The sequence below is a fragment of the Aythya ferina genome, assembly GCF_964211825.1.
Source record: "Aythya ferina genome assembly, chromosome: 16".
In the NCBI taxonomy this organism is placed as follows: domain Eukaryota; kingdom Metazoa; phylum Chordata; class Aves; order Anseriformes; family Anatidae; genus Aythya; species Aythya ferina.
This window is the reverse complement of record NC_140315.1, coordinates 16217491-16244574: the sequence shown is the minus strand read 5'-3', so window position 1 is coordinate 16244574 and position 27084 is coordinate 16217491. Positions and strand designations below refer to the sequence as shown.

Here is a 27084-nt window from a genome sequence, read left to right as displayed (position 1 = left end):
GTCTCGGTAGCTATTAAGAGATCATCTACATATTGTAACAAAGCACCTTCAGTGTCTGGAGGTATCCATGTTTCGAGTTGCCTTGCTAATTGGTTTCCAAAAATAGTGGGGCTATTCTTGAATCCTTGAGGTAGTAATGTCCACGTAAGCTGCGTCTTTCTGCCTGAATCGGGATTTTCCCGTTCAAAGGCGAATAGGTTTTGGCTTTCTGTGGCTAAGCCTAGGCAGAAGAAGGCATCTTTTAAATCCAGTACGGTAAACCAGACTTGACTATTCTTTAATTTAGTCAGCAAAGTATAAGGGTTTGCCACTACTGGATGTATATCCTCAGTGATTTTATTTATGGCCCTCAAATCCTGAACTAGCCTATAGCTTTTTCATCTGCCTTTTTAATTGGCAATATGGGTGTATTGTATTCTGATTCGCATTCAATCAATAATCCATACTGTAAAAATTGATCAATTATCTCTTTAATTCCTTTCCTATCTTCTATCCTCAAAGGATATTACTTAACCTTAATGGGTTTCTCTCCTGGCTTTAATATAATAATTATTAAGGTCACATTTTTAGCTCTTTCAGGGGTTTCAGTAGTCCAAACGCCTGGACATACTTGATCTGTGATCTCTAAAGGTATTTCACTTTTAGGGTCAGTTTGTATTAGTGCCAAGCTTAACACATTTATTAGTTGTTCTTCTCCTGTTCTTAATTCCATTTTCCCTTTTTCAAAGACAATTTCTGCTCCTACTTGCTCTAATAAATCTCTACCTAAGAGTGCCCATGAGGAGCTAGGCATAGATAAAAATCTGTGTATGCCCCATTGTTTCCCTAACTTGTACTTCAAAGGTTCACAAAAATAAGCCTTTTCGGTTACACCTTGTCCTGGTTTCAGTTAGAACAGAGTTAATTTTCTTCCTAGTAGCTGGTAGAATGCTATGTTTTGGCTTAGGATGAGAAGAGTGCTGATAACACCCCGGTGTTTTAACTGTTGCAGAGCAGTGCTTATACCAGGCCAAGGACATCTCAGCTTCTTGCTCTGTCCTGCCAACAGGCAGGCTGGGGGTGCAGTAAGAGCTGGCAAGGGACAGACCCAGGACAGGTGACCCAAACTAGCCAAAGGGGTATTCCATAGCATCTGACGTCATGCTAAACAATATATAGGGGTGGCTAGCCAGGGGAGGGGCCCGGACTGCTCGGTTAGGCTGGGCATTGGTCAGCGGGTGGTGAGCAATTGCATTGTGCATCACTTGTTTGTACACATTATTATTAGTAGTACTATTATCATCATTGTGTTATTATTATTATTATTATTATTATTATTATTATTATTATTATTATTATTATTATTATTATTATTATTATTATTATTTTGTCTTATTAAACTGTCTTTATCTCAACTCACGGGCTTCACTTTCCATTTCTCTCCCCCGTCCCAGAGAGGGAGGGGGAGGGTGAACGAACGGCTGCGTGGTGTTTAGCTGCCGGCCGGGTTAAACCACGACACACCTTTTACCCTAACATAATAATTCTGTGAAGGCATTAATGCTTGATTTAGAACTGAATACGTTGCCCCATAGCAATCAGAAATTTCACTTCCATTCCTCCCCTAGCTTCATTATAACCAGTGGAGGATCCGCTAGGGTAGATTCCCAAGGTCCCCGTTATTCCTGTTGAAATCAGGGGTCGATTACCCTAGGAAAAGGCTAGTCAATTTGTCCTCCGAAGCCAGGTCCAAACCGTTTTGGTTTATTTATTTATTTATTTATTTATTTATTTTCATTACATTTCAGAGTTGGTCCAAAAATTCCATAGGGGTTTCTTTTAGACCTTGTTGGAAGCATATTCTCAATTCCCAATCCATCCAGGTTTTAGTATTTACTTAACCATTCATAATTTTCAGGATGATTCGGGTCTTAGTGGGGGTCGGTCAGGGGAATGCAATTGTCCACAGTTCCCTGAGCGGTCCCATCAGCAATCTGAGCTCGCACATGAACTCAGGTTGTTTTAAGAGTTAACTGCTTTTCTGTTTCTGTGACAACTCTCTTGGACCCATCATGATCCCTTTGCCCCAGAGGGCTAACACCCATGATTTTAAGATCTCTGCCTCGGGCAGAGGCAGAACTATTAACATTCCTACATTCCTCTTTCCCTGCTCATTCAACTTCAAACACCTTTAACACTTTCAACAACCCTTTTAACACTTCCTTCATCTTTCTCCAGCCTGTACTTCTCTAATGCCATCATCAAAGGCTCAGTCAGGGGCCAACTTAATTCTGTACCTTTTCCCACCAAGATGCTGAAACAACATCAATATACAATATTTCATCCTGTTCTGCTTCTGAAAAAACAACATTAACTGTAGCAAAATATTATAGTTTAAAGTTCCATTTAGGGGCCACTTTTCTCCACATTCCAGCTTATAAAGCGGCCACCACTGATTACGATATTTTATCAATGTTTTCCTGTTCACACTTCCACCGGCAGATCCTCCAATATCCTTCCAGTGACTTAAAACACATCCTAACACACTTTTCTTTAAAATTTCACTGCTTGTTTGCCCCCCCAGTTTCCAGTTTACACTTTCAGAATACACATGTTACTTACAAAAGCGTATCACGGAACGTATCACTCACAAAAATACAGGCACGCAATATCTTTCAGTAGCGATGTCACAAAACTACTATTACCAGCAATATTGCCAAAATCACAGTAACAATAGTCAGAGTCAAATTCCACATGCGATAAGTCAGAAAACCGAACTGTGTAACACCGTAACGATATCTTTCTTATAACAATGCCACGAACCTACTATTACCACCAGGAAAATAGCCAAAATCGCAGTAACAATAACCAGAGTTAAATACCATACTCCATGAGTCAGAAAACCGAAATAGACAACACAATTCCAGATGGACCTTAAAGCCAGCTCCTTCCTTAAGGTCCCCAAACATATACTTATGGTGCTAACCACAAAGTATATACCAAACACTGCCTCGCAGAAGATCACCTTCTGACTTACAGACAGTTCCAGATGACCGGTCTACCAGAAAACCAAACCAGAATAAAGAATATACTCACTTACAATGATGGGGTCCTTGTCTGCCTCCGCAGTGATCCGGTGAGTCGAGGAGTCCCTCCGGGAAATCCCGGGGGTACCCTAGGGAGTCCTGTTCCCAGCGGGTCCTGTGGTCTGGCAGAGAGGTTGTCCCATCTGGGTCGCCAAATTGATTCAAAGATCGAAGCCGAAATTCCTTTAAGTGGTATATTCTTTATTGCAGCGCTGGATGCACGGGGGATCTCTCCACCTATCGTGCATACCCAAAGCAGAAAGCAGTCTTGAATTTATACAATCAATCTATCAATATTCTACAAGTGCCTATACATATTCATTACCTATCCCCGCCTTCCCTCGCTTCTCATGCTAATTAGCCTTTTGGCACCTTGCGCCTGCGCAGAGCCTTCCAAGAATTGTGGGCAGGGGTCTTTGGGACGTGGGCAGGGGTCTTTGGGAGGAAGACCCCGAGTCTTCCTCACAGTGTACTTTTCACCTTTGGTCAGGAATCTGCTGAATTGGCATGTTTCTTAATTGCAAGAGCTGGTTGTTGCTAATTCTTCCGTTTGTTGTATCTTTATAATGAATTCCAATGTCCAGTTTTGAGATTTATAGTCCTTACATTTGTTTCTCTGTCCGTCTGCCGCTTCCTTATCATGAGTTCCAGTGTCTTGTTTCGAGATATACAGTCCATGTCTGGGGATTGTCCTTGCCTCCCCAATACCTCCCCAATACCTCCTTAATCAATACCCTGTTTCAATCTCAGATGTTTGAACTATCACATTTCAAAGAGGGCCTCCTGTTATCTCTCCTTTTTTCTCCTTGAGTTTCTCCCTTTCTCTGATGGCAATAGAGGATTGTTTCCATACAGCTATTCTCAATCTGGCTGTTGGGTCTCTCCCAGTTATTTGTTCTCTCTTCTCAGTTGTCGTTGGCCATTTAAATCTCCACAAGCTAACACCTCACAAGCATCAAACGTGACAGATTGGGGTACATAACTCTCTGTCACAGTCATCCATATTTTGACGGGGTATCCCATCTTACTATTATCTGGTCATGCCTTTTCCAAGTTGCCAATTGACCAAGGCCTTCTCTAAGGCCAACAATTACTAGAAATGAAATTAACAGCTGAATTTTCCCTGTCATTATTTTTAACCTGTAGGTTTCCAAATAATTATCAATACAAAGAATAAGATATATGTACTGCTAGAACAAAAACCCCTTGGGAGCACTTTGATTTGCTATAGGCCAGTCCCTTCTCTCAGTCGCAAACCACACTCATTAGTTACCTGTGAAAATAAAAGTTTAGTTTACAAGTGTAAGCTTTTATCCTGCTCAGAGTGCACTATGAGATTTTTCTCTTCGATTTCAACTTCCAACAAGTCTTCTGTAGGAACAGTTTCCCAGGTACTAGTGTCGACGGATGCCTTCACTCGAGTATAGCGAGTCCAACCTTTTTCTGCAGTTCTTACCGGTTGTTTCAGTTGTTAGTAATGGTCCTTCCATTCAGGCTGGAGTTGATTCTTTCCAGGTTAAAATCAGAAACCAATTTCCTGGGTGATGGTGGTGAATAGGGAATTCCAAAGGTGGGGTTTGAGCCACCAGACCATGGGTCCTGAGAGATGACAAAGAAGAGGACAACTGGAGATGACCCTGAGCCTGAAACGGACCTCGGACACGACCCTGGAGCTAACCCCAAGCACCAAACCTGAGCCCCAATCCTGAGCACCAACCCCAGACCCTCGACCCCAAACCCTTGACCCCAGAAACACTACCCCAGAGCCCCCGACCCCCAGAGCTGGGCTCGGCCCCGAGGCCCAAACCTGAGCACCAACCCCAAGCCCCAATCCCAGACTCTCAACCACAGGGCTTGGAGTATAGGCTCAGGGTTGGGGCTTGGGTTTGGGTCTCCGGGTGTGAGCTCGGGGTTGGGGGTTTGAGGTTAGCTCCAGGTGCGGGGTCAGCTCCAGGGTTGGGGGCTCAGGGTCAGCTCCAGGGTCCAGCCTTGGGGCCACCTCCAGGTCAATCCAGGGCTTGGGGTCAAAGGTCTGGGTCTGAGGCTCAGGGCTGGGGCACCACAGTCAGGTCTGCAGCGGGGGCTCTGGGGTTGGGTGCTCCTTGGTCAAGAGTTTGGGGTGGGGGCTCGTTATTGGGGCTCAGGGTTGGGCCTGGGAGTTGAGTCCGGGTCAGGGGCTCTGGAGTCAGGTCTGGGGCCAGGGGCTCTGTGGCCAGGTCCAAGTTGGGTGCTCCGGGGTCAAGGGTCCGGAGTCAAGGGTCCAGGGTTTGGGCTCAGTGTTGGGGCTCGGGTTTAGCTCCGGGTCCGGGGTCAGCTTCAGGTTTGGGGGCTTGGGGTCAGCTAAACTTTGGTGCTCTGGGTTGAGGCTTGGAGTCCAGGGTCTGGGGTCCAGGGTCTGGGGTTGGGGTCATCTCCAGGTCTGGGTTCTGTTCCGGCGGTCACAGGTCAGGGTCAGCTCCGGGGTCCGGGGCTCGGGTCCAGGGCTTGGGGTTAGCTCCAGGGTCAAGGGTCCAGGATTGGGGCTCTGGGGTCGAGGGTCTGGAGTTGGGGCTTGGGCTTGGGCTTAGCTCCGGGGTCAAGGGTCTGTTTTGGGGCTTGGGGTTTGTGGTCTGTTTCAGGGGTCATTTTGTCAGGGTCAGCTCCGGGGTTGGGGTCGTCGTCTGGGGTCAGGGGCTTGGGCTCAGCTCCAGGTCTGGGACTTTGGGTCAGGTCTGGGTCCGGGGCTCAGGGTCAACTCCGGGGTGGGAGCTCTGCGATCGAGGGTCTGGGGTCAAGGGTCCAGTGTCAGTTGTCCCAGGCTGAGGCTCAGGATTTGGGCTCGGGGTTATCTCTGGTCCGGGGTCCACTCTGGGTGTTGTGGGTTCACGGCCCTGGGCTGTGGGCTCTCCACGAGCGCTCCAGGCAGCCGCCGCTGAGGGATGGCTGCGCGGGGGGGGGCGGGGTCCCCAGGGCCGGGACCGAGCGCTGCAGCTGAGCCGGGAGGTTCCACCGGAGCGGGGAAACGGCAGCCGTGGCCCGCGGCCAGCCGCCCCCGCGGGAGCCCAGCGCCGCGGCGAGGACTCCGCGAAGCCTCCGGGAGACCGCCCCGAGCCGAGGAAACCAGGCGAGGCGGAGGCGAAGCCCCGCCCCCACGGACGCCCCGCAGCTCTCTCAGGCCCTCACCGCCCGCCCGCCCCTCGGGCCGCCGGGCGTGCGCTCGGAGCACGCCGGGACTTGTAGTCCGGGCGCCCCGGCCGCGGCTCTGTCGGCTCCGCGCGTGCGCGGATCCCGCCCGACTTCGGAAAGTCGCTGCCTCGGATCGGGCCCGGACCGGCTGCCATCTTGGCCGAGGGTCGGAGGAGCCGCCGCGCCCGGTGAGGGGAGCAGGTTCCGCGCCGCGGGCAGCCCGGGAGGGCGGGGGCGAAGGCGGCGGGGAGGGGAACTGCGGGGGAGGCGGCCTTCGGGGGAGGCGCGGCGGCCGCGCCGCTCTCCGGGGCTCCGGGCGGCAGAGGCGGGGGGCGCGGGGACCCCGGCGGGCGCGGGCCTGGCTCCTTCAGGGGCTCTGGCCCCCCCTCCCAGCGTCTCGCCGAGCGGCGGCCCCGCCGCGCTGCCTCCCCCTCCCCGGGCGCTGGGCGGTCGCTGCCGGGCCGGGGGCTGGCCGGGGCCGGCGGTGTCGTTCCGCCTCCCCAGGGCACGGGGCGGCGGTGCCGGGCCCCCGGCGCTTCCCTGCGGGACTGCCGGGCTGTGTGCGGGGCCCTTCCCGGCTTTTGCTGGTGGGGCCGCCCGAAGGCGGGCACCCCGGCTCCAGCGTTTGTTTCCCCTCCCCAGTCGTCCCCTGCCATCCTCTCCAGGCTCCCTGTGGCAGAGATCGGCCCGTGGACCTTCGCCCTTTCGGGGCCTTGGGGGTTGCTCCCGTCACAGGCTTTGCTTTCCAGCAGCCGCTCCGTAGCACAGCCCCTTCTGCAGGTTTTGTTTTTAGTCTCCTCTGAGGATCTCGTGCCCTCTCTTCTGGGTTGTTATCCAGCTAACGCTGCTACAGCCAGTTCAGGAGGGTTTGATGTATTTGTCTCGTCAAGATACAGCCGTGCTATAAAGTAATGTTACCCAGTGATAAAGCACGAGTTTGGGTGGTGTTTATGGTGAACCTTGTTACCTCTTGCTGGTGCCACTGCTGTATTTTGGAAACATCGATAAGTTCTGGCTATTAACCCTCCTGTTGCCAGATAGGGGTTTTTGGTCTTGCGTGGTGATAATATCCAAGTGAAAGTCGAAGATGTTATTTGAGATTATGAATTGGCTCTGAAATCCAAGCATTCAGCTTGTTTTGATACGTGTAATTTGTGATGTTACATTGGTTAAAGAACTCTGTATTTGCATATAATGCAGAGAGAGAGGACCAAGCATAGCACTTAGCACTTATGAGTTGTCATTTGTGTAGTGTTCTTTACCATTGAAGATTTGGAAAACGTCCCTAGTGAAACTAATCTGTTTATCTTGGTTAGAATTAAAGACATCAGAAACCAGGGGGATTTAAACCATCTTTTCTCAATATGTGATTTTTTTTTTTAAATGAGTTTCCCATTGCTTTGTTCCATCTCTGCTACCTTACTACTTGTACTTTTTGCAGAGGAAAGCAGAGAAATCTGCACCAATTCCAATGATGACAGTCAGTATTGAGAGAATGACAATAGATCCGCCTATTGATTACTTGAATTGATCTGAACAAGGCATATAGAAGAATGAAAAATCAACTGCAGTCTGTCATCAGCTCAGAATTTTATTGCTTTAAAAATCATCTTCTCCTTACAGTGAAGGACGAAAACAGTTCTGATTTAATTACAATTATATTGCTCTTTGCTACAGCTGTTTAAATCTGAACTTCATCTAGTGTGCATTCTTAGTTATGATTTGACGGAGAGTTTTAATCACTGTCCTGAATGTATTCACCTCAAGTGATCATCAGGGTAATATGCACGGTTCTGATCTAAAGTGAGTTTTCTTGTGTTTAAACAAAGAACTGATACAATACACGTGAAAGATGATGTTGCAGTGGAAGATAACTGAGACTTCTGAGTGCTAACTCTGAAAGCTTCTTACAGATTACACAGTTATTTTGGGTCTTAAGAGAGGTTGAGAGAAGATTATTCATATGAATTTATCGGTTAAGCAACAGTATTTTCTGCAGTCAATTTTCTCTCCCTTTGTAAAGTTATGTTTGTTCTGTGATGAGGCAGGCCTGAAATATTAAGTTGTCTTGTTCCTTTGGATCTAAGTTTCAGAATAATTTGTGAAAGTTAACTACTGAATAGATAAGCTAATAGGAAGACAGGTGTTAAAGTAGTATTATATTTCTCATGTGGAGTTTACATTTGTCATTATCTCTAACAAAGCTTGCAAAAACGTTAAATGAGATTTTAAAAATTATTTTTCTTTTATTTTGTGGCACATACAGTAATTAAGTCTGTTAACAACTTTATCTGTATAAGTCGATGACGACGTCTAAACAAACATCTGTAAATATGGACTGTATAACCAGAGTGGTAAACATTCAACCCTGGCAAAATGCTTCCTGTGCTGCAGCTGAAACAGTTTGATTTCTCCTTAAAAGCGAGGAAAAGGCATCTGTAGGGTTAGACCAGAATGAAAACCTTGGAAAGGATAATTATGAAGCTTCTGGGATTGCTATCACCAATGCTATTTATTTTTAAGGTTTTCTGTTTGGCTGTCCAGTTAAGTTCATATAATACTCCAATTTTTGTCAGTCTGCTCTGTTTATACATAATCGGAGGAACTGCTTTGTGCCCTTACAGCTAAGGAGAATGAACAGGCATGCATAACTTGGAGGAGAGCACTGGCCTCAGTTGCGTGCTGTAACTGCACTTTGCTCAACTGCTGATGCACTTTGAAGTGTGTGCTCACCTCAGAAGAGGAAGTAGACAAGCCATGATTACAGTCTAGCTTGGGAGCATTCTGTTTGTAAAGTTACTTTTTTACTGTCTCATATTTTTAAAGGTTTTAGCCAATCAACTTATTTGTTTGTATTCTTGGGCTGTGGTTTGTCTGTTACCAGAGCTAATTCTGCGCCCATGTTTTGGAGAGAGAAAGTTTGTTTTTCTTCTTCATCCCTCTTGCATGAAAAGTAAAGCAATAAGGATTGGAGAGTTTTCTGCAAGTGGCTGGCATTCAGCTTTTACTTACTGTGCAGAGTTCTTGCAGCTGAAAGATTGATCATTTTCTTCATCAGAATTGCAAATTGCACTTTGATGAAATGAAAATAGTGCATCAAACTGGGAAAGAACATTTTAAAGAAACCAAGGCTTCGTTTCTTATGACCAGTTTTTAAGTTATGCCTGGAATTCCTCTGTTTACTACAGTGGGGCATAGAACAAACTTCCTGATTAAAACATCAAGGACAGATTTTTTTATTTCTTTTTTTCCTCTCTGAGGAAACGTGATACTAGATGTTGTTGCACTGGTTATTCAAATATTTTTATTAAATAAAAAAAAAAACAACTGGCAGTATGTTAATACACTGGTTTTTTTTTTAATAATAAAAAAGATCCTCCTGTTTAGTAACTGATAATGCCTGCCTTCCACCCACCTGCCTGAGCTATTCTAAACTGTGCTCATAGAAGATGCCTATTGTTTCAGACGGCACAGAAGTACTTAACATCTTTGCATTTAGATAATTGGTTTTGAAGTTCAGAGTTCGCGTTTAAAGAGTGTGGCCATTGAGCAGAAAAGACCTAATTTCTTCAGGTGGATTACTAAAGTATTACCATGTGCAGCCCTTCTTCTTTTCAAGAGAAGAGAATGGTAAGTGACTTAGCTTTTCTTGAGCTACACAGATCTCAGGCTTTAGGTTAGGCAAATTATGGTAGGGAAACTGGAGTTGTCAAGGAGAGGCTGTTGATATTGGCCTCTGTAAAATCTTTGTGCTGTTTACTGTTGTTTATAGGTTCGGCTTTTTGTCAAGAGGACATACCTTTTTCTCTCTGTGTTACCTAGATACCTGGAAATCTTGTTAAAGTTTAATGTGAATCAAAAGAAAGACCAGTTAAGCTTTAAAGAGACCTTGGATAGAAAGAAAAAACAAAGTAAAGGCATGGGTGTATAATCTGGTTCTGATTTACTCATTGCATCATGAAATGGAAAGCCATTTGCAGTGAAGTACCCATCAAGAGCATAAATTTGTGACCAGGAGCGTATTAATTTACTTAAATGAAACAAGCTGTTTGATTTCTTAAGTTTCCCATGGTTGTGGTGGAACTTCTGCCTGTGCGAGGCGTTCATGTACTCTGCAGGAGTATGTCTGAGTGGAGTGAAGCAGTTGCTGCCTTCCTGAACTTTGCTTCTTCCAGTACAGTGAAAAAAGCTCAGGAAGATTAGATGCTGGCTGAACAAGCTGAAGAGACAAAGAGTGGATTATGTTAATTTTCAACGTGCTTTTGGTCAGCAACCATTCCCAGTGCTTGTTGTTTTTTAATTAAATATTAATAATCATTGCTCTTGCTTGACAGTTAGAGTGGTCAGATATCCAGATTTTAATTTCTTCACTGCTGTCTTCATACACGTTTAAATAGATTAAGACCTGTTGCTTCAAATGCTATGTTTGTGCTTTGCTGACACTAATTTTTGCTCTGCCAGTGCCATGAGTTGCTCTTCTCTTTATTTGCAATGCAGTTAGATGGAATCAGCTCTTTATAAAGATTCAGTTATGAGTTTTTTTTCTTACTTTGGCTTGTCACAGCCTGAATTGTCCATTGTATCATGGAGTAATTTCTCTTCATCTAGCTTATTTTTACAAGTGTGTGTGTTTAGGTATCTGTGTACCTCGTACTGCTCTGACTATATCATTTCATAGACTGGATTGAAAATTAATGGTTAACATATAAAAATGTTCACAAGGTGATAATGTCTTTGACATGATCTTTAATCTGACCTGCTAAGTTATTGGAAAATGATTAACTCCTTATTTTCACTGGATTTTACTTGAACACCTCCCTTTTCTAGTTAAAGCTTACAGGGGTGATCCTGCATGTGAAGGACACTTCATTCTATAAAACAGTGGGGGGGAGGGGGGGGGGGAAAGGCATCACCCTTTTTTTATCTTCTATTTTCTTACTTGCCTTTTCATCGAAGAATAGCAAGGCTGTTCTTTTTCTAAATGTGTGTGGTTCCTACAGTGTGTGTTCTGTCCTCAATAATGCGGTCTTCAAATAAGCTTCTTATTCGAACTGTTTGAAGGGGAATAAAGTGCATCATGGTAACAGGAACAAGGAGGGAAATGCTGAAGGTAAAATGTTCATCACCTAAAGATGCAGAGGAAACCTTCTGATCAATGTGCAGATAACTGGCATGCTTGTTTCTGTGCTTGTTAAACTGAGTTTACTGATGAGTCATTGGAATATCTTTTTTTAATGCTACTTCAACATTTTTGTTATTAATCTCCCAGATTAGTATAAAAACATAGAGGCAGCCTGTGGAGTATTCTGAAATAACAGAATACTTATCCACACGAAATAAGTGGAATTATTTGCCTTTTTGCAAACGTGCCATGTGCTGTATATTACAATGACAATTTTCAGAGTAGAGCTGCATTTGTTAAACATTTGCCTGACCCAAATCCAGTTCACATCACTAAATAAGCTACCACAAGATGCAGGTTTTCTCACTGTTCTTCTCACTGTGCACCCCTAGAATCAATGTATTTAAGCCCTGATCTGAAATAAAGTTTGGACAGGTGGGTTGGTTCTTTGTGGAAACCTGTAGCTATTGTCAGTGGTTTCTTCGGGTATTCTCCATGGTTAATAGTTTGAAACAGGGTCCTGCAAAGCATGGTGTGCTATTCCTTTTTCCTTTCCCCCTCTATGAGGCCCTGAGCACTACAAGGCTTTTGTGGTGTTAGTGACAATTCAGGAGTTATTAAGCAGAAAATAACGTGTAAGGAAAGTCTTGCTTTGCTGTTTGTCTGGGATGTGAACATCTGAACAAAAAAATTACTATTCCTGATGCTGATATTAGAGGTGAAAATACACAGACTGCTTTGTATTCCCTTTGAAGCTATCAACTTCCCAGGGAGTTGTGTTGCTGAATGTCGAATTAATTCCCAGTTAAGCGCTGGGCGATGCAGGAGCTGAGGGTGGAGAGGCTGCAGCCAGTAACAGTGGGGACAGGGTCTGTTGGGAGAGAGAGCCTCAGTTGTAGTTGGAATTCCTTTCCTTTTTGGAATTTCATTTTGTATTTTTAAAATAGCAAATTCTGTACTTTGTATTTTGTATTTCTGCCATCACACCTTAAAATCAAATGCAGTAAAGTTCCTGTGCATTCCAACTAAATAAAGAAGTGTCTTAAACTGTTAATAGTAGGACTGTTGCACCTCAGGTGACTTAGGGTTTGTGACTGGAAGAATGCCTTGATGGTTGAAGAGGTGATTACATAGCTTTAGGACCCTTTGGGTCTGTACTTGTACTCCAGTATGCGAGTAGCTTTTTTGTTTGCATGATAATGCAGGGAAAAGTAAGCTGCGAAGGGGTGTTGTGTAGTATTTCTGTATGGTGTAGTAATTGTGCTTATGCTGAATTATGCTCTCCATGTAACCTACCACCACCAAAGAAAACCTGTAACTATTGTTTTGCAGTTAATCAGGCTTTTTTTTTTTTTTTTTTTTCTCCCCTGAGGATTTGCTGAATTGAGACAGGTCACTTAGTGTCAATCTAGTGCAAGAGCTGGCCCGAAAATGGATGCGAGCTTCAACGTGGCTGGGAGGAGGAGAAGAGAAGGTGAGGGACAGCCACTCTGGGGACCGCTCCTCCAGCAGTATCAGGCTGCCCAGTGCCCCCAATAACTGCAGGAGCTGCCCTGGCACCACACTTACTGCATGGTTACCTCTAGCTCCCTCTAAAATTTTAGTGGGGGAGATGTTTCTAAGCTTCCTCACAGTTGTGTTTGTGTTGTACCCCTGTAGTGTGGTGATTCCCTTTAAACGATGGATGATGGATGTCATTCATGTTTATTGTTAGCAGATAGTCCTGTTCTTTTTTCAAATGTGTAATTTTCAGTTTTGTGTACAAAAGATCTGGGATGTAAAGACTGAAACTTCTATTAAATAATTTTATTTATTAATTAATGTATTACATAAATATTTACTACAGTCTTCTGGGTAACCCAAGATTTCAAAAGAGAAGTCTGCTTTGTTTTCCGATTGTTTTAGGGCTGCACCAGAATAAAACAGGAGGGCTGGGAATATTGTAATAATGGAGCAGTTCTAAGCCATTTTATTTTTCAGGGAGGCATGAGCTGGAATGTAGCAAACAGGAGCATTTTGCAAGTTTGAGATGGTTGCGTTGTCCGCTCCTGGGTATTTTTTCATGTTGCCACTGGCAAAAGGTTCCTAGGAAGCAGGTGACAGACATCTGTTGCAATTAGATAACATGAAGATATTTTTTCCGAAATTCAAGATTTTGCTAGCAGCAGTTCATAGTCTTCTGTAAGACAATGACCCAGAGCAGAATATCAGCTACCTCAGTGTTTGCTTAAATCATCTCAAAAATGTGGAAATTATCATTTCCATTAGAGCCTTCTGATTTGCTTGCTTAATAATGCATAATTTAGGTTGGAAAAAATCAACCTTTATTTCTGTCTGGCACTGAATTTAGCACACAAGAATATTTAATTTTATTGTGTATAGTAGATTTCCAGTTCTTGTTTCTTCAGCCATTTGTAATGCTTCAGAGTATTCACAGAAGTTGTTTATTTTTCTTGTAGGACAATGCATGTGTGTTTTACCTTTGTAGTTAGATAGCTGTAAGAAATTCTGTGCATTGGCTACAGTAGCAGTCTCTGGTTCTTAGAGCTGGCTTTACTAAGAGGAAAAGTCCTGTGCTACCTCATTTGATAGAGCAGTTACAAGCAGCAAGTGATGAAACTTTCTCTTTCAAGAGATTTCAAATAATCAGCACATTTCAGATTTGTGGTTATGTCAGTGGTGGCAGAGAATGATTCCTCATTTCTTGCCAACTTGAATTACTTGAATTGCAGATTTGCATAGTCTGGTTTGATTCACTTCATTGCTCAGGGACCTGCAGTGAAATCTGTTCTGCTAGGTAGTTTTTGTAAGGTGATGGATACTATTTGCCAGTATGTGTATGTTCATACTTCCATGGTCCACGTTGTCCACATTCATGAGAGCAACAAAACTGAGTTGTTTCTGGGGCTTTCTTCACTCTTACACCCCCAGAGAGAGGTGCCTTTGTATACATGTACACCTTCATCAGTGCTGTTTATGTAAGTCCTCAGAATTGTACAGATAACTATTAAAGCAGGTGTGCAGTGTGCTGTACAGGTTTGTACCGAACATAACTACATTAATGTAAAAATGAATCTTTGGTATCAGATTTATTACCTTTTTGAAAAATCTATCTATTACTTTTAAGTCCTGCAAGTGGCAGATATAGTTTTGGTTCTAGGTGTGTAGACTACTAATATACAACAGCATTTAAAAACACTACTTTTTAAAACAAGTGTAATAGTAAATTGTGATACTTAGTAATAATTTAAGGTAAGAGCATAATTTAATGGTCAAATTTTGTTTTTCAATCTCCCAAGAGTTAAAACCTTGGCTTGTAGGTTAGTATGAATAAATATATATATGTACCATTGATAATGAAGCGTAGTGCTGAGAGTGGAGTGGGAAAATGCATTGAAACAGGCACTGATCAAAAAGAAAAACTAATGGGCAGAAGTTACAAAATGCTCTGTAGATGCTGTCCTCTGCTATTAATGTCTGAATATGTAACTGCTTCTAAAGCAACTTAGTTAAAAACCGCAAAAGGTGGTGGTTTTGTATTTTGGTTTACTTTATAATATAGAGATAATGTATAATATTTAGATTCTTACTGGCACATGAAAGGTAAGGCCTTTGAAATACATTTTCAAATAGCTGTAATACAAAAAACATTAGTTTGCTTCTGATGCCAAATCACAAAATAACCAATATTGTTAATGCTCAAGTGGTGCTTCATCATAGCTACTGATGCCAGCCTTTGTCTTCATCCCCGTGAGCATCAGATTGCATTCATTAGTGTTTCTGAAGTCTGCTTGTGAAGGTTAATGATTTCAGCCTTCTAATTGAAATAGATCATAAGACTAATCTAAACAGCAATGCTACATAGGTATGTCTGTAATAATGAGTTAAATGTATGCATGGGGAAATAAATGTATGTATCTTCTAAAAAACGTCTTGGACGTTTTGTAGAAGGCTGACTCAAGCTGCATGGTTTTGTTGTGTTTGGTTTTTTTTTTTCATAGTGATCAGTAAAAAGGTAAAAGGAGATAGTCTTTAAAAGTGAGAATAAATACCTAGTGTAGGCTTGTGCACTGAATTTGAATACAGGCCTTGGGAAGAGCTGGAGAAACTAAAGTAGCTGACACTGAAAGTGAAGATTACTGAATCATAAGAAGGTGCCTATCTGTTTATGCGGACTGTGCCATTCTATTCAGACTGGTAATACTTAAGCTGTCATTAATAACTGGTCATTGAAAAGGAACTTCCCCTGAGGGGGGGGGGGGGAAACAAACACACACACACACAAAAAAAAAAAAAAGCCCAACTTGATAAATGTCTCTGTAGAGGAGGAATCAGCTGCAAGACAGAGACCTAAAGAGAACAGGCTGGAAGAACAGAACAGGTAGAAGAGGAATGATTGAGTTTATTTTGGGGAATTCAGAGAATCACAGAAAATGGAGGCTTTAAAAGAGTTCTGGAGATCACCTAGTCCAAACCCATCTGCTTAAAGCAACTTCAGTGAGCACAGATTGTTCAGGACCATGTTCAGTCAGGTTTGGAGTTTTTCTGAGGATGGAACACCATTGGCAAGAGCCTGACTACATCTTCTTTGCCCTCACCCCCTTCAGTTATTTATGCACACTGATAAGATCCTGCTGAGCCTTCTCTTTTCCAGGCTTAACAATCCCAAGTCTCAGACTGTCCTCATATGTCACATTCCCATATCTTTGTCATCTCCTACATCCCCTTTGGTGGGCTCACCCCAGTACGTTTGCATGCCTCTTGATTTGAGGGGCCCAGAAGTACACTCCCTGGTGGTGTGGTCTCACCAGTGCTGAGTAGAAGGGAAGGACCACCTCCCTGACCATGCTAGTGATGCTTGTCCTAATGCAGCCATGAGATGCTGTTGATGCTTTTTCTTTGCTGCAAGAAAACACTGCTAATTTGTCTTTAGCAGGACCAATGTTTTCTGCAAGCTACTGTCTAGCCAGCTGGCCCCTGGCCTTTACTGGTTCATGCGTTTATTCCTCTCCAGGTGCAGAATTCTGCACTTCGTTGAACTTCGTGAGGTTTCTGTGTGTTCATTTCTCCAGCCTATTGTGGTCCCTCTGAGTGGTAGCAACCTGTCTGGTGTATCAGCCACTCCAGTCAGCTTTGTGTCAGCATACATGTATTTGCTGAGGGTCAGCTTGGTCTTGTCCAGGTCATGAATGAAGAAGTTAAACAGTGCGGACCAAGGTGTATATACTGTAGGGTACACCAGTGATGGCCAGCCTCCAACTGGACTTTGTACTGCTCAGCGCAGCCCTTTGAGCATCACAGTGCTGCCAGCATTCAGCCCCTTCTCACAGACATGTAAACTAGCCTAGACTTCTTCAGCTTGTCTGTATGTTACAGGAGACAGCCTTGAAAGCCTTACTGAAGGTAAACATCTGCTGCTGTCTTCTCACCCACAGAGCCAGCCGTAGAAGTTTGTCAGGTAGCTCAGACATGATTTCCCCATCCTAAATCCATGCTGACTAATCCCAGTCAACTTCTTGTCATTAATATATTTGGAAATGGCTCCTGTGAGCATCTGTTTCCTGACCTTCCTAGGGACTGAGATTAGGCCAACCAGCCTGTAGTTTCCTGGATCCTCCTTGTTCTTTTTGAAGATAGCAGTGACATTTGCTTTTTTTAGTTCCCAGGAACCTTTTAGGAACCTGCAGAGTCACACAGAGGGAGCCGAGTGACCTTTCTGCTGCTGTGTGGCCCAGCATGGGCTTCACCGGGCTCAAACACCCCTCCAGAGAGCTAGCAGAAATTGAAATTTTGATGCATGATTTTTATCTGTTGTATATAGAATGAGTGGGAAAAGTACAGTTTTTCATCATCTCCATAGGTACTTTGTATTTGGAATTTATCTTCTTTACAAAGAAAAGGCATTTGTATTTACACCAGGAGTGCCACTCAGTTACTTGCTGCCTTTCATGTGGCACCAGTGGTCCTGCAGCCCAGCTGAGCGCAGTTGCCAGCTCCGGCCTCAGGAGAAATCCAGTCTCCTGCCTCTGTCAGGGCACAAGCACGTTGCTCATTGTCAGAGCTTTCTTTCACCTACAGCATTATTCATTCATGTGAAATAGAAACATGCTTTAAATGTGGCCTTAATCAGTTAGATCCTTATTTACTTAATTTTAACTGTGGTGGTAATGTCTTTCCAGTAGTTTCATAGAAATATTTTTTTTTAGCCTAGATAGCAAGCAGAAGAAAGGAGAGGTGGGGAGGATTCTGAAACTCAGTTCCTCCAGAATAGTCTCCACCATGGTGACAGCAAATTAATTTAATCTCTCTGAGCCTTAGTGTCCATACGTCAAATGGCTAGAGCAATATCCCAGAATCACAAAAAGCAACTCTATTCCTAATGATGGAGAATGGGAAACTTTGGGACTTAAAGCAAACATTTGTGAGAAAACATCTCCAAACTGAAAGGGAGCAACAGGTGCTTCTCAGTGCACTCAGGTGAACCTCTGAAACTGTCAAAACAAAGTGAAAGATAGAAATCTTTTGAAACAAAGTAACTAAACATACTAGTGCATGAAAATACTAACAGTCAAGTTCATAGAGTTGAAGAAAGAGAACAGAAGTCATGCCAAAGAATGAGCTTGAGTCAGCAGACATAACTTAAACCCGGTGAGGTACTCTGTATAGCCAGAGAGGAACAGATGAAGAAGAGAAAAAGAGGGAACGCACCTGTATTAGTGTTTTACTTTGGGCGAGGGGTGCACTTTGAAGTGAGTGTCCTGAGTGCAATCAGGCTGCTCTTGGGTTTGACTTATGAAACAAGCTTGGCTCCAAGAAACTAAGTTGCTTTTGGATTAAATGAAGCAGGAATGTGCAGTCTAGCTGCTGTCTGGCCATGAGATCATGGCAGATCTGCTCCAAAGTAAAGCTCCAGAAATGCATGCGGTGTTGGTACCAGGTCCACAGGCTGGCCCTGCTTTCCAGCTTCACTTCTGTGAGATTGCACTTTGTGTTGATGTGGGCAAAGCTGCAGCAAGGCAGAGCAAGGAAGACACAGTAAGAACTGATGAGTTATTGGCTTGAAAAAGATTTACAGTTCTAAAATGTGCTGTGACAAGGAGGCGGGCTTACTGGCACTTCTGAAAGGTGCATGCAAGGAAGTTCTTAGAAAGATTACAGCACGAGAGGTGAAAAACAGTTCTGCAATGAAATAATATATGTTAGGCAAATATTTCGCTCTGTGAAGCTTAGAAGCCATCAAAAGACACAATAAGCTGACACAAGCTAAAAAGCAGTAGGCCTATATTTAAATTCAACTTTAAAAAAGGAGCTATTTTAATTTGCTTTTAATGTGTACAATGTGATCAGTGTAGAAAATGAAGATGCAATAGAAGTCTTTAAGAAAAGGCACAAACTGAAAATAAATTCTTACTGATAGCTTGGTAGTGAAAGCACTTGTGTGGATTTTTATTAATGAAAGATGCAGGGAAACACAGAGCCTAACGTGTTGAGGGAATAGTTATTACAATTGTTAAACCCAAAATTATTTTTGGAAAGCAGTGAGTGCTTTATAAGGGGTTAGCTTAGAAGTTGTTCTCAGTCTTTCACTTGAGAACCAGATGAAATGAATGTGCAAATTTATATTGGAAAAAAATATCATAAATATTAAGAGGAAGAAAATTTCTGAGGAATGCATCTTTAAGCAACTTCATATTATAACTTCTGGGGGGTCTCTTGAAAGTTTCTCTTACAACATTTTATTAGTAGTATGGAAGAAACATACAACGGGCCCGAAATGTTAGGAGTGGAAAGCACTTGTGCCCATTTATACATTAGACAAATGAGATATGCATTTGTATAAAACCACAGAGACACTTACTTTGTGATATCTGGAAACTTGGTTCTTTCTCGAGATACAGTGATTACAGCTTGTAACTTGCTGCTAGGTTAGTGTATGGATTCAGAAGTGTTTTTCTCTGACTGAGTGCTGGGTCTCACTTTGGAGCTGGCCCTGTTTGGGAGGGTGTTGGGGTGGGTTACCTCCAGAGGCCCTTCCCAGCCTAAACCATTCCCCGCATGTATAGAACACATTTGCAAGGAAATGAGAAAGTGCTTCACAGAAGCATGTTCTCATTTTAAGATACATGTGTTTCCTCAAATGCTCTTCCAAATTAAAATCTGTCTAGGAAGGTTCTGAGATACAGATGCCGCTTAATAGTTGTTTAGGCTGCCTTCAGAAATGTCTGAGAGTAAAACCAAGTAAACTTGTCTTCTCAGTCAGTGTGAAATTTTTCCCAAGGCTTTGTATCACTGCTCTAAAGACACTACCTGTTCTACATATTTTGTCTTGTCCTTAATGTTCTGGGCAAAATTTCCTATGGTGTATTATTATAAGTTTTTTAAGACCTGTTTATGTGGGCTAACACTTTATCCTTCAATATATTTGTTTTAAATATAGAAGTGTTACTTTTTGTTTCTCCTGACTATTATATTCCCTTCTTGCATTTCAGTAAAATTGTTAGAACTACTGAAAGACAGGTAAGGGAGAGGTGAGGAAAATCTCTTCCAGGCAATCACGAGTTAATAGACCTCAAGGAAGAAAATTGCTTGAAGGGGAAAAATAACTTCCGGTATGAGTTAATGTTTATGCTCTGGGTGATCACATTAAGATTATTTCATTGCCCTAATTAAAAATTAATTGCTTACCATGAGTAAATAGCTTATGGCCTGTAGATTTGTGTGACCATCTCTTCTTGCTCCTGTGTCACATAGCTGAAGCAGTGATAAACAGAGGCCTCCAGAGAAAATTCTATCCTTCCTCTTCCTATAGCAAAAGGCAAGAGCTGAAGAAGTTCTTTGGAAAATTTGTTTATAATGCTTTCAGGGTAAGGTCCCAAACAATCTGCTGCTAATACAAACATTAATACTCAGCTGAGACACTTAGGATGAGGATTTTTGCTTTGTTGGAAGAACTGCTTAGCCTCAGAGCCAGCTGAAGCATAAATGTGTTGTAGGGCTAAATGAGATATATAGGGCAGCTAATGAAAGATATTGCTACTTTGGTAACTGTGCTTTGTAGCTGTCTTGAACTTGTTCTCTTCAGTAGTTGTTTGGTGCTCTAGGTTGTCTTTTTTGATGACATTTATTTAGAGTAGCATTGAGAAAAATAAGCTCAGAATTACAAAATATATATGTGTATTTCTACAGTTAGAGTACAGTCTTACTTGGGTAAACTGTAACTAAGGCTGTATGTTGTAGTATATTATGTACACAAAACCACTGCTATTCAGAGAGAGCAGTGATGCTCTCAGCTGCTGGTGCTGTGGGTTCGCCCCAGTGGGCAGCTCAGCACCACGCAGTTGCTTGCCCACTTACCCCAAGTGGGATGGGGAAGGGAATTGGAAGAGTGAGGAAACTCAGGTCATGATAAAAGCAGTTCCCCAGGTAAAGCAGAAGCCACTTGCACCAGCAAAGGCAAACAAGGAATCCGTTCGCCACAGCCCCAGCAGGCAGGTGTTAAGTCACTTCAGGAGAGCAGGGCTCACCACACAGGACAGTTTCTTGGGAAGACAAATGCTGTAACGTCAAACATCCCCCCCTTCCTTCTCGTTTCCCCCAGATTTTTTTGCTGAGCTTTGCACCTTATGGCACGGGGTGTCCATCTGGCCATTAGGGCCAGCTGTCCTGGCTGTGCCCCCCAGCTGCTTGTGCACCCCCAGTGCCTCACTGGCAGGACAGCACGAGGAGCTGAGAAGCCCTCGGCTCTGTGCAAGCACTGTACTGCAACAGCGAAAACATCTGTGTGTTATCAACACTGAGTCACAAACCCAAAACGTAGCACCGTAGTAGCCCCTGTAAAGAAATGTATCCCAGCCCAAAGCAGGTATCCCTGGTCATCCCCTGGTAGTGCAGAGTTTATCAGTGACTGTGTGCTGCTGTCTGGGCACACTGTCTGTCTGTCCCCTGGGAAAATTCCTTTCCAGAGTTGCAACTGGAAAGCATTGTTTGTACTTTATAGATATTTTCTTGTCAGAAACCTGGAAATACAATTATACTTACTTTTAAATTAAGAAATAAGAAAAGGCTTTGCTCATTAAGGTTCTGTCAATATATGTCTGTAGGTTATATTGTTTTACTCTTTGTAACCATCTTGCCTTCCTCGGAGAGGAAGTTACAGCACTGATTGATTTATTTTTGAGAGCTGTTATTTCCACAAAACTTCATACAGGAGAGAGTTCGCAGTGCAAGGAAGTGTAAGAATTAAAAACTGTAATTAATGTCTACAAGACACAACAATTCTGATTGTTAGGATGCAATTGGTGTTTTTTTTTGTTTGTTTTTGTCAGAGATCTGCAATAACAGTCAACGAGGAATTGTGCAAGTTGAGAGAAATTTAGGGATTTGGAGGTGCCTTTCTGTGAAGGAGGGGTATTGCTCGCTCTCAGAGCCTGGTTCACTGTGGGTCATTGGTCACCCCCAGTTCTGGATCCTGAAGCTCTGATGGGAGTATTGGCAGCTGGTGGGCTGCTGGTTGTGAGTTTGGTTTGTGTGTTGGCAGCAGAACTTTCTTTAAACCCTACTGAAAGACGTGATGCAACTAAACTGTGTGCAGTCACCATAGTCCAGCTGCTGTGGAGACAGGTTTGGGTCTAAATTTGTTTAGTCATTTTTGTTAAGTTACATAAAAGTGGTCTGTAGTCATGTGCTTAGGGATTTGTTTCTCCCTAAAGTGAAGTCAGGAAACGACGACTTAAAAAGCTTGACAAAGTAGGCTTGCTGAAAAGGGGGACTAGAAAAATAGTTTAGCCCATCATGAAATAGATAAAGGAATGCCAACCCTTACAAACAATCTCTTACTCTGCACACACAGAACCAGCCTGTGATAACACTTGAATACTTTAAGGCTTAAAAGGAATAAACTGGAATATTGGATTTGTGGAATGAAAAGCCATTTGCCTTGCCTGGCAGGCAGCCAGGTGTCTGTCCACCTTCTGTCCAGAAATTGTAACATTGCTCTGGTTGTGCACAGCCACTGAAATTGTCTCCTGAAACCTCAGCACAGGAATGATAAGAAAAGACGTAGGTTTGAGTCAGTGCAGCATTTTGTTGAAACTGCATTATTACAAGTACTTCTCTTAAAGAGTTAAAAAGGACAATGTGAATTACTAAAAGCCATAGTTTGTAAAATGCAGAAGTTAATCCAGTTAATGCCCAGTTAATAGCAGTGACTCCAGCATAGCTTAAAAGTCAGTTTTCTAAATTTTTGGTAATTACAAAGATACCATTTCATTGTCTCCTCTTCTGCCTTCCTAATAAGTTTAATGTTCTTTACTGTGGGTTAACGTGCTTGCCAAGTTTAATCTATTATGTTTTCTAACTGTGGTATTTAGGAACAAGCCATTTTAAGAATCGCTCTAAGATTACAGTAGTGAACCAGTTTTAGCTTAGTGGTTTGCATATATGAATTATTGTTCTTCCTTGGAATGGATTGTAGCATGACAAGCAAACAGCTGAAATAAAAATAGGCTGTCTTTGTTTTCACAAATAGTTTTATCTTGTGCAGCTCTGCAGTGGCTTTTCTTGCCAGGGTTTTTAGAATTAAGTAAAAGGCATATAATGTTCATTTACAGTTTTGTCCTTTTTTTTTTTTTTTTTTTTTCCTTTTATGAACATGTATTAAAAGTTAGTAAAAGCCAACATCCTTTTAGGTTAGGAAGGAAATTCATTGGCAAGTTATGACAGTTGGCAGCAAAACCAGTTTGTGCCATTTGTCCTGCCTGCCGCAGCTTCAGTCTGTTCCAAGAACAGCTTACGATAGGGGAATTACAAATGTACGACTGAAAGTGGAAACAGCTGTTGAATTACATTGCTTTATTTTCTTTCAATTTGGTGTAGTGCAGTACTGTTTCTTTGCATATATTTTTTTCGTTTTCCAGTTCTCTTCTTCAGTACCAAATACTATATGTATTATAGAAAGCTCACAGGAACATCTTCTGCTGAGCTGTAGGTTCTCTAAGCAGGTCTTTGGTGCGCAGATATGGTAATGAACGAATTCTCTGTAATTTTGATGCAAGTCTTTGGTTTGGGATGCCTGAAGATGCTTTAATTTGGATTGCAAGCATTGTTGTTGAAAGCATCTTTCTCTGCAGGTGGAAGCTGATGGACCAGTTTTTCTAATCTGTGCCATTTGCATAAGGAGCACTGGTTATTCTGTAGTATTGGGGTAAAAGTTACAGTGTGAAAGTGTCACCGAATGTCTGCCCGCAACGTTTCGAGTGTTCTTTTGTCTTTCTCTTTGTCTAAAAAAAAAAAAAGGTAGATATTTAGGAAAACGAGGGTTCAGGCATAAGGATTAGCCATGCATAAGTAATTGTCCAAGTGTGTTTAGGAAAGATGTTTAAGGCAGTTAAGGTTCTTTAAGGCTATTACTTATTCTTCTCTACTGTAATTTTTAATATGTCCATGACAGTGAAGCCATCTCCTGCTCCTGTTGTAGGAAACTGGCATGGTAGCACTGGTTGCTGCTCCCTGGTGTGTATGAGGTTGCAGGAAGCTAACAAGTTCTGTGTGAGACTCTACAGAAGGGGAGTGTGCTATTTACTTTGACAGATCTGATGTTCATCTACCCCTTTGTGCTGATCTCACAGGGATTTCCCTGCTGTCTCTCCCTCATCTACCCAGGAGCAGCAGCACGTTTCTGTGCACAGGTGGCTCCTGGGTGCATCATGGGGGTCACCGATGGTCCCTGCTCATCATGCCCTGATGTCCCTGTAGTGACAAGATAATTCATAGGTATAGCATTCAAACACTTTGGGAGTCAACAGTTGTTTGAGGGCACTCCTTTGCCTCAGACTCTGGCTTACTTAAGCTTCCATAAATCTTAAGTGAATTTTAATGCTACTTTGTTTTTTTCCTGGTGTGGAGTGTCTGTTGCCCCATAGCTACAACATGTTTTCCTGTTGGGTTAACATGAAAAAGAATGACAGAGGTGCTGTGCTGTCACCCTCTTATCATTCTCCTCTAAGCACATGCTCCTATGCTGGCTGCTCTGCTGTGGTCTTAACAGAGTGAAGGTGTCCTGGTCTTGACTGCTAGACAGTCCTCTGTTTTATTGCTGCAAGAAACACCTTTGTTTGACAGTGAAAGCTGTTCTTCTAACCTTTGCTCTGCTGTTTTTGCTGATTTATATATGTGTGTTTCTATTCTTTCTTTGTTCATACCAATCTTAATCTGTTACATTTCTCAACAGTGTTCATAATGTTATAAAGTAAGTCTCAACTCTATCTGAATTTAGTAATATTTATAAAAGAAATATTTATAAAAGGTATGAAAGGCAAGTAAACAGCGCTGGGTGTGCGGGCAGTCTGCGCTCCACCAACACACACACACGAACATCAAACATTCTAAATATACAGAACATTGCTTTACATACTAAACTCAAGTACACCTATACATATATACAATCAGAAAAGGTAACAAACAATCCTTTAAGTTCCATGACTTAAAAGTTTCCATTTTCCATTACTTTTGAACAATATGTCTCGCTTTAAGTTCAAAAGCAACTCTGTCTTCAGGCCTTATGCATCCCGTTCTTCCCAGATCGAAGGTAAACATATCCATCTCCTTTTCAAGGCCAATAGGGCCTGGGCCAAAAGGCACGTCCAGGGCACCAGGGGGTGTAACAGCAAAGGCCTGTGATGGCAGTAGCAGCAGGGGGGCCGATGGTGTAGCAGAAGGATCAGTAAACGAGCCCGCAGCTCCCTCACTGCCTGGCCAACCACACGTTTCTGACTGTGGTCCCACACGGCTCTTTAAGGTCTCAGAGACTGCTCGCAAGGTGCCAAGCAATCCCACTGGAACCTCGTCGTTTTTAGCTGCAGAGTCTCACACCTTGACTTCCATTTGGTCCCATGTTTCTGGCTCATAAACTGCCCGATTATTAATAAGGAGAACAAGCTGTAAAATTACCAGGACAGTCTTTGTTCCTAATGTGAGAAACACTCCGTAGCCAATAACTTAGGCTCAGGCGAGGATCTCAGTAAAGTAGTAATTTATTCGCGATTGCAATGGCGGGCGCCCCACAAGCAGGAGAGAGCGCATCTACTAGTTCCAAAACACAGTTTATATACCTTTTGATGGCAGGACCCTCCCCTGTTTCCCCACTGAGTGGGTAATCCAGGTTCACAATCTATCTGATGCTTCACAAACAATGCATGGCCTTCAGTTGCCAGCCTGTTGAATTTCAAATTTCTTTTGACATTTTTACTGCTTGAAGTGGTAATGTTTCTTCACTTATCTGACTTGACTTGACACCGTGATTTTCACCTAATTGTCCTAAGGAGTCTGGTTGTCTGCATTTTACAAGGTCACCTGCTAAACTTTCTTATCACTGTAAGCATATCTCAGTACCACATTCCCTCCTTCTAAACAATGTAACTCTGCAAAAACAACATTTCTATTCCCACAATTCCCCCCTTTTCTTTTTTTATAAACTGTTGATTTTTGCAAAAACTCTTTTTATTTTTATTTATTTATTTATTTTAAGTGTAATTTGGTAAATATCTTCCTGTTCTTCACTTTCTTTGCTCTCCATTTCCTCTAATATCATCATTTTATCTGAGTAGGGCGGTGGATCTATGGTCATTTGTTTCAATAATGCGGTTTCAATTAACCACTGGACAAGTCCCCTTACACAGGGGATAATGCAACAGCCAATAGCTGTCAAAACTCCTGCTACTACAATCAAGGATGTAAATATGGACATTACCATCCCTTTCCATTTACCAAATCAAGATTTCAACCATCCTGTGATGGAAGTGTCTGCTCCCGAATTTTCTGCCAATTCATTGGCAAGGGTGGTAAGCCCTTGCAATGCTATAGTTACTGTGCCATCCGGGGCAGTATTGTTAGGGATAAAAGTACAACAACGGTTGCCCAGCATCACGCATACACCACCCTTCTCCACGAGCATCATATCTAATGCTATCCTGTTTTCCCAGGCCATTTTGCTGATGGCATCTAGTTGTTCAGCGATTCCTGTCATCACATCCTTGGTATAATTGATGAATCTCTGCTGATTATAATAGATATAATTAATCCAATCCACATTTTTATTGATTGTTACCCACCAGAACAGTGACTCAAACCCTGCAGCAATTTCATTTCTGGCTTTATGTTCATCCGGAACTCCTCTAGGTACCCCAATAGAATCTATGTATACTCTATCATCGAATGATACTCCTAAGTGTCTTTTACTTCTTCTGGGTATTTGTGATGCTTCTCTTTCAAATGCCAGGGTGAAGGGTATAGCTAATTGAACAAGTGCACAAGTGCCTTCCCAATTAGAGGGTAGGGTGGACCGTAAGATCTTCCCTCTACCGTACCACCAGAGATCTGCCCTGGGGATCTCTAGTCTTGAGCAGTTTCCCATCAAGTCCTTGGTAGCACAAGGCAAATTCTCCCAGATGCTGGGTAGCACTCACACCCTGCCATGAGAGGCAAGCTGTATGGTTATCTATAGCTGTAGAGAATGCAGGGGGAACCGCGATATTGCTATCATGCAAGGAACAGCAAAGAGAGACTTACAGGCCTCATTTTCCCAGGCAGTCTTTTCTTGGTGCAATGCAATCATACATCGTATCCCTTGGGAGTCTTTGGTCCACCCCCATGGGAAGGGCACTATCTGGGCAATTGGTCATCCCGAGGCACAAGCATAGCAGTAGCTACGGTTGAGACTCTGGACAGTATATTTGA

The 27084-nt window shown here is 42.9% G+C and overlaps 1 protein-coding gene and 1 long non-coding RNA gene across 5 annotated transcripts in view; one reads left to right on the top strand and one right to left on the bottom strand.

Moving 5' to 3' along the window:
* Positions 1–1738: 1738 nt before the first annotated feature.
* Positions 1739–27084, bottom strand: LOC311445913. The gene is made up of 2 exons (XR_014698673.1): positions 26651–27084; positions 1739–4099 (listed from the first exon to the last, which is right to left on the bottom strand). It is a non-coding gene; the product is annotated as an uncharacterized lncRNA (long non-coding RNA).
* Positions 6294–27084, top strand: part of ITCH (itchy E3 ubiquitin protein ligase) — a 66469-nt gene continuing 45678 nt past the window's right edge. For 3 of the 4 annotated variants that reach the window (XR_014698665.1, XM_084538491.1, XM_084538489.1), the window contains exon 1: positions 12773–12826. Coding sequence is in view for 2 of the 4 variants with exons in the window: in XM_084538491.1 (XP_084394617.1) it covers positions 12788–12826 (39 nt within the window). In the remaining 2 variants the exon portion in view is untranslated. Of the gene's footprint in view, positions 6419–12772; positions 12827–27084 lie in introns of those variants that run through there. The other variant, XM_084538492.1, reaches the window with a different exon arrangement.